The following is a 7,790-nucleotide window of genomic DNA, read 5'->3' as shown; positions in this document are numbered from 1 at the left end:
CCATGACAGAACACACTAATGCCTTTTCAAGGGAGAACCGATCCTAATCTGAGCTGTCAGCCCCAAGTTCTCTGCAGTCATCAAATCAAGCATAATCTGGTTTGAACAGGCTCCCTGCCTCACTGCAAAAGCCTTTTTACCAGCTGCTGTTTGACAAATTGCAAAGCCTCTGAAGAGACTTTAGAAAGGGGAAAAAGGATACGAAGAAAAAGCAGAACAAAAAGCTATCCATGCACTGTTTAACATTTCACTTGGAGTTTATTGACTGTATTCTATCTGTGGATTGCATTATAGTTTCTCTGAGAGCTTTGCTCCCTGAAGATTTTATGATCTGTGAACGCTGAGTCTCTCTTGTGGCTGTAAACCAGTCTGCTCAGCATGGCACTGCATGGCAGAGATTCTCTCCATTTTTTTGAATCACCTTTGCTCAGTTGTGCTCCTAACTGATCTCCTGAGTTTGGCTGTATACAAGCACTTTTCTGCACCTAAGTTCTTTCTATCTAACATTCATACTCTGATGGACTCATGAAAGAGCAGTTTGGGGTTCAGTATCGTGTCCAAGGATACTTTGAGATACAGACCAGATCAGGCAGCGATCGAACCTCCAACCTTCTGATCGGTACTAATTGGACGTTTGCTGCTGCACATGTAGCATCACAGCTTAGAAGATGGTGGTGTGGAAATGTGTTTCCCATTAACATTTGACTAAGAAACTCTTAGTCAAGGGTTAACATCACTAATGTCAGTATTTTCACTGACTCTAAAAAGGCACTGATCTTCATTAGATTAGATCAACATTGTGCCTTAAACCTGAGCTGTACAGGAAAATAGATTTCTGATACACATGTACATAAACAAATAAAGAGAGATGTTTCCCACCTGCTGAGAAGACAACAAATGCATAACCTGATTACCACCATTAATCTCATATCCACTAATTTCTGGCACCTATAAGTGAGATTGATTTCACTGTCCTGCTGTCTTGGCCTTTAGGAGAACATAGTGAGACAGATGAAGCTTGCACCAGATGGTAGAAACACAATGATCGTGGTCTTAGACACAGCATCCACACTCTGTACATGATAGTGTGTGTGTAGAGCTGTTTGCAGGAACTTGATGAGGCTTTGCTTAAGTGGAAATCCACTGATGTTCAAGCCCCAGGGAAGTGGGCGGGGGCATAGGACCTCTGGGGCCCTCTTCCTGATGGAGCCCTACCTGACTCCTTTCACTGCTAAAGCAAGAATGGTGCCACAGCTCATTGAAACAATACTTCATTTCATCAGAATCATTAAATGATTCTGTTAAAAACAACCGCCCAGTGTACTTGCATGGCAAACATCGTGATTAGACATTCAAGAAGAGCCTCTTAAAGATGAAGGTCTGTGTCTCTTGACCTAAACACATAATCCAGTTAAATCTGATTTATGTTCATTAATGCCCCTCACACTGTAACTTAAAGTAATAAATCGGTCACTGATTAATTACAGAAGTATGTTTGTGAGCATAAAGATGTAAGCCTTGGACCATCAGGATAAAATGTGGTTGGGAAACTTAACAAGCTTTGATAAAACTTCATCAGTAGCTCAAGCAAGACCTCAAAACCTTCGATCACCACGGGTGGTTAGCAGACTGTGGTTGTACCATGCAGCCTAACAACATGCAGTAAATTGCAGGTTAAAGCAGTTTGCTTACACATTGTTAAACGAGGGAAGGGAACTAATGTGGCTGTCACATTACCCTTTTGTCCCATTTCATCCCAGAACTCGATTTAATTGCTGCTCACTTTCTACAATACTTAACACTGATCAGTAGGACCTGAAACTGCAAACATTCAAACATTCAGGCCAAGAATCAGTTGGTGAACATATTAATCTACTACAATTAGCAAAAATGAATAAATAAACAGAAGAAAGTTAGAGTGATAACAGAGTCATGCAAGTTTTTGACCAGGAGGTTAAACTCATGCAAATTAGCTTCACCCAGGCTCATGAAAACACTGTCCTGCTTATAAACAGCAGATCATTTGTGTCAGTGTGTCAGGATGGTTTATATTTGAGCTTTTAGTTCACACAGAACAATTTTTATTAATTGTTTTTAGCGATTACGAAAGTCTGTGAATCCCCAAATTGTTCAGTTGTTCTTTTTGCTCCCCATGAGGTCACTTTCACCATGTGACAAAAACAACACCCCACTGTACACACTCGGGCCACCAGCAACTTTCTAAATCCTCAATAAAAAGCTGACAGGTTGCATTGATGTTCCAAATAACTTATTAAGAAAACAACTAAATACACAGAAAATGTTATGAAAATTGGTTTATTTTATATCTCATAGTTTTAAATGATGCAATAAAAATATGTATAAAACATCACAAACTGTAATATTTTACAAATGCTTACGTCCTGCTGATGCAATGGAGACATCTTCCAGTGACAGTCTTCATCTGTGTGTGTGTGAGGAGGATCCTAAACCCACCGACACAGAAGTGCATGTTCACAACTCCCTCTGTGCAGGCGGGGTCAGGACCCTCCTCACCCAGGGTGAGGAGGGGTGGTGCTGTGGCCAGTCAGGTATGAAGTGCTGAGAGTGGATCTTTGGTCCTCTGTGCAGCTCTGTCCACTCTCAGCTTCCCTGCAAAGCAATAACACAAGAAAGACGTCATTTTAACACAAAACAGCATTTTCATTGTTGGTAGCTGCAGTATGTTGTTAAAAAGCAATTTTAAACCCAACGTATACACATGAAAAATATAAATAAACCTAAACCTAAACCTACCTAAACCTACAGTGCTGCTGACATAGGATGATGATTTATACCAACTATTGGAAGAATTTCGCCTTCAATACAGTTTGTTGTCAATGTGAGGTGATAACTTACATAGTTGGAACACAGCACCACTCTCCCGTTTTTCACTTGGTCATCCATCCTTCTCATCGGGTTGGTCGGGGTAAGGCTGTCTTCTGGGTGGGGTGTTAGCTCCATCTTGGACGTAACTGGAAGTAATAACAACTAAAAAACTACCTTTCAGTCACAATGTAATATTAATATTAATGTCACATATCAAGAAAAAAACAATACATTTCACATGTCCGAGTCAGATGTTCTTATATCTGTAAAAACAAAAACACAAAGGCAAAGTTTAAAAACACGTTCTAACATAAACTAATCAGAGTCACTGTCATCAAGGGAAAGGTTAAAAGGCCTCTCCCAGAAACGTCTGACTCCAAAACTACCTGAGGATGTTGAAGGGGCATCAAACTGGTCACTTACCTTGCACCTCTTTGCACTTACCTCTTCGGTGCAGATGTCTTCTCTGCTTCTCTTTTCTGAGGAAGGAGCAGCAGAGAGATCAGCTGAGGAAGCAGATGACAGAGCAGCTGAGGAAGGAGCAGCAGAGGGAGCAGCTGAGGAAGGAGCAGCAGAGAGAGCAGCTGAGCAAGGAGCAGCAGAGGGAGTAGCAGAGGAAGGAGCAGCAGAGAGAGCAGCAGAGGAAGGAGCAGCAGAGGGAGCAGCAGAGAAAGGAGCAGGAGAGGGAGCAGCTGAGGAAGGAGCAGCAGAGGGACCAGCTGAGGAAGGAGCAGCAGAGGGAGCAGCTGAGGAAGGAGCAGCAGAGGGAGCAGCTGAGGGAGGAGCAGCTGGCGGATCACCAACTGGGGCAACAACTCGAGGGAAGAGTGGGGCGTTGGCCTGGCCGAAAGGCGGCATGGCGATGGGGGCAGCACCTGGAGCAATAGGATGTTGCCAATCGTGCCAAAACGGCTCTGGAGGGTGCTCCCGGATGAGAGGGGAATCATCTCTCTCATCCATGGTGTCATACCCCGAGTCATCGCTAAGCCAATCCCCCCACTCTTCTGAGTCGTTCCAGTCAGATGAATTGTCAGTCTGTTCACTCACCTCGTCATCGTCTACAGGTAGGTAGGGGGGGTACTCACCTTGCTGTTCACCGTCATCAGCATCTGGTGCTTCATGAGAAGAGGGTGAGGGTGAGAGAGGGATAAAATACTCACCATACTCACCTTGCTGTTCACCGTCATCAGCATCTGGTGCTTCTTGAGAAGAAGGTGAGGGTGAGAGAGGGAAAAAATACTCACCATACTCACCTTGGCTGATACGCTGGGTATCAGTGTCCTGTTCTTCATCAGAAGAGGGGGAGGATGAGATAAGAATATACTCACCATACTCACCTTCGCTGATACGCTGGGTATCAGTGTCCTGAGCTTCACCAGAAGAGGTGGTGCTCTGGAGACTGTCATCCAGGATCCTGATGACTTCAGGAAGGCCTTCTTCTGCAGGGCGTTCAACCACATAGTCAAGACGCCCTGTGAGGAAACAGTTTTTAAAATAACATTAGGAATGTAATAGACACCCAGTGTTAAAGCAACAGACCTACATCTGTTAGTTTGAGCAGAGGATGAGAGAAAAGCATTTTATGTCAGACTGAATGACACTTCTACTTGTTCAATCTTTAAGTGAAGTTTTTTAATAGAAGACCACCAAACCTCCACCAAGGCAGCTCACTCTGTGTACTTTTAAGGTGACACTATATTGACACTATATATGACACTGTATTTTGTGTACATTCAATTTGTTTTATTTGTTCTTTGTAAGCCTTTATGCAAACACTATGTTGGAATAGGTAATGGATAATAGGTATTGATTTGTAAATAGCCGGACATGAGTAACTTATTATATAAATATACTACAGTAAATTTATAACTAACCATGCAGCTCATTCTCCTGTTTTATTTACAATTCACGATGTCACACATTTTGAAAAAAGCTCATAAGTTAAATATGTGGATGCAAACCATAATGTAACATTTAGACCACATGTACCAATCGCATGTCCTAAATATAAAATTTTTTTTTTAAATAAAAACACAACCTCCTTGGCAAGAGTAAAAATTGCACACACAAAGCTCTGCAGGTATGTCTGAAAATGATGGTCAAGTGAAAAACAAACAAACAAACAAACAAACAAACAAACAGAAACTCTTAACGCAGAATCCACATTTTTAGAAATGTGCACAAGGACTGTATCTGCCATAAGGACAGATACATCTAATCTGTGGTAAACATGCTATCCCTGTGTAAATATCCCTGTGTACAATATCTCTCTCTGCTATCCAATAAGGTTAAAAGCATTACTGTAACAGAAGATAGGTCTTAATGCCATTATTACTACTGTTTTCATATTCTTTTGATATTATTTTATTTGTATTTTTTTTATCTTTGTGTTTTGCAGCAGAGAAAAAATATAGTTTATGTCAATAAAGCCTTTGATCCGGAGAAGAAAAGGATGTTAGGAGGCGACCTGGATCTGTTTACACCTGCGTGTTCTGACGCCATGACATCTTGAAGATGCCGTTACCACGGAAACTGATTTTTGGTTATTTTACAAATTTTAGTCCATTAAGCTATTTTTAACCATTTCATTTTAAAGAAAAGTGTCAAATTTGAAGCCTTCAAATCAAAGTAACACCTTTTTTTCATATTCATACACCAGTCGTTAATAATTTCTACACCTCTCCCGGAAAATTTAAAGCTTACAAACAATTTACGGGAAACAATCTTGGAATACACATATTTGATCACGTTAAAACTTGATATTCACACTGGAACTTGTTAAATTATTACAGTAATTTACATTTAAAGAAATTTTCAAACGTACCTGCAGCGAAGTCCAGGTGACAGTCGGGGAGTCCGGGTCCACGGCGAGCCATCTTCAAACTTGAAAAACAAAAACAAGTACAAACAATCCACAGATGAAGTACTTGTTGTGCTTTCAAGTTAAATCCGCTTTCAGTAAAGTGTTTTCCAAAACTTAGCTTTCCACAGGCTGAGGTTGGAGCAGGTCGAAACAAGTCCACGAGCAAGTGTAAACAGACGTTTGGAACCTTGTGCAGCATTTATATACCCTTGGCGGCCATGGTTACGGTTGTCAACACATGTGCAGGTGATATAACTATATGAATGGAGCTCATGGCAGTGTAATTTACAGTTAATTAATGGTCATTTACAGTCAGGGGTGGAAGTAATGAATTACAAATACTCACGTTACTGTAATTAAGTAGATTTTTTGGGTACTTGTACTTTTATGAGTAATTTTTCAAGTGTGTAATTTTACTCATACTTGAGTACAACTTACACCATGTAATCTACTTCGCTACTTATAAAATCAAAAGTCGCTACTGAGTACGCCCACAATTTGAATTAATATTCAAACCTTTCGTCTGCATTTTTGCAGCCAATAAGGCCGTGCAATCGCAACCGTGCTGTTGAGTATTGCAGCATCACAGCGATCAACTCGAAGGAAAATGACAACGGAGTCAAAAATGTCCTTAATATTTTGGGAACTTTATTCCACATCAACACGCGGCAAAACTTTCCTCATGGGTGCCATTTTCGTTGTGGTGTACTTTTTTCTTCTTAGGGGCGTGATGACGCAGCATCCGTGATCTTACAATGAAACAGTGCCTCCTTGTGGTGACAACTAAAATACTGTCTCTGTTAAACCACAGTAACCATAATCCAGTTAAACACTGTACAACATGAGTACACACAATGAATATCTTAACACGTGCCAATTTAAGACGTAAGCAAAGAATAAACTGCGCTGCAGCAGCAGGCACAGGTGTCTAGAGGTGCTAAATGGTGGAGTACAAACTACTTTATAGACGGAAGATTTCGAGACAAAGAAGCCAAAATGGAGACAGAGGACAACACTGTCAACCATGAAAACGACGTAGAAAAGACGGAGGACGCGTGCCCGTGGCCATACCTGGAGGAATTTTTCATGTACAGAGGGAGAAAAGGAGACAGCGTCCAGATGCAGTGCAAACTTTGTTTGACCTCTACAGTCATTTCAGCTTACAAGACTTCAGCGTCTAAACTTAAAAAAACACATTGAGGTAAGAGGTTTTACAACTATACGTGTACAATATTGCCTTCTTATTTTTCATGTGTGTTAAGGTTATTAGTTTGGCTAAGATATTGTCACCGCCATTGGTTAGCCTGATAGTAAAATAAGACGGAGCTAGCTAATGTGCGTGTGTGCATGCATAATTGAGCTACAATTCATAGGAATGTTTTAGCTTATTATTTGGATAACCACCGTCATTACAATAAATTAAATTTGTAGTCATTTAAAACTCACAGGCCTACAATCAGCTGGCCTATAAAAAAAAAACAAAAACTTGAACACAGTGCTGAGCTGCATCTCAAATTAATCTTCCAGCTCTCAGCTGACATGTACCAGAGCCCGATTGATGGATCAGTTGATCAGTATCATTGGCCTGATATAGGTCTATCATAGTGACATGGCTCTTAATCAGTAGAGTTATATGTTTCCCAATATGATATATTTTTTTTAAAGAACATAATGTGGATTGTTTTTATTTGTTAGCTGTATGGGCAGCATTTTTGTGTATGTGATCCCTTTTCTTAAATTAGATTTGCTATATACACATATTTTGCTCTCTTAGTATTTTTAGGACCTGACTAATACTGAAAACTTTAGGGTGATACTGATAAAAAGGAGTTAAAAATTTAGATACTGATACATTGGTCGATACTCTTTTTACAGATAGTATACAGATTACAGAACTTAGAATGTATACAGAAATTCATGTTTTTTGCAATGATCGTTCAAAATTGGTTTACATTTGTAAATAAATACAGCAATATATCTGCAAGATTTGATCAAATTCACCACTCTTTTATACTATGCTAAACAATCAAAGATTAGCTCATGTCTAGTTGAATGATGTTTTAAAAATGTGTTTTCCTTT

The 7,790-nt window shown here is 40.2% G+C and overlaps 1 protein-coding gene across 3 annotated transcripts; it reads right to left on the bottom strand.

Moving 5' to 3' along the window:
• Positions 1 to 493: 493 nt before the first annotated feature.
• On the bottom strand, positions 494 to 7,137 carry LOC146386062 (uncharacterized). Of its 3 annotated transcripts, none has more exons than XM_084932092.1 (4): positions 6,227 to 7,137; positions 5,672 to 5,730; positions 2,878 to 4,319; positions 494 to 2,631 (listed from the first exon to the last, which is right to left on the bottom strand). In XM_084932092.1, exons 1-3 carry the CDS (start codon positions 6,367 to 6,369, stop codon positions 3,163 to 3,165), a joined length of 1,359 nt encoding a protein of 452 aa, XP_084788218.1. In that variant the 5' UTR covers positions 6,370 to 7,137; the 3' UTR covers positions 494 to 2,631; positions 2,878 to 3,162. The 3 variants fall into 3 exon arrangements, with proteins under 3 accessions (XP_084788218.1, XP_084788219.1, XP_084788216.1); XM_084932093.1 differs by lacking the exon at positions 6,227 to 7,137 and having other exon boundaries at positions 2,878 to 4,016; positions 4,185 to 4,319; positions 5,672 to 6,195; XM_084932090.1 differs by lacking the exon at positions 6,227 to 7,137 and having other exon boundaries at positions 5,672 to 6,193.
• Between the last annotated feature and the right edge of the window lie 653 nt (positions 7,138 to 7,790).

Source organism: Perissodus microlepis, chromosome 6 (genome assembly GCF_051167445.1).
Source record: "Perissodus microlepis isolate ML-2025 ecotype Zambia chromosome 6, ASM5116744v1, whole genome shotgun sequence".
NCBI lineage: Eukaryota > Metazoa > Chordata > Actinopteri > Cichliformes > Cichlidae > Perissodus > Perissodus microlepis.
Note: the sequence above shows the minus strand (reverse complement) of the source record. Positions and strands in the feature narration are given on the sequence as shown.

Coding starts and splice junctions, on each gene's coding strand:
- LOC146386062 (XM_084932090.1), bottom strand. CDS start 5,909: ATGCTGCACAAGGTTCCAAACGTCTGTTTACACTTGCTCGTGGACTTG. Junction 4,320..5,671: donor TCACCTGGACTTCGCTGCAG/GTACGTTTGAAA, acceptor GTTTCCTCACAG/GGCGTCTTGACTATGTGGTT.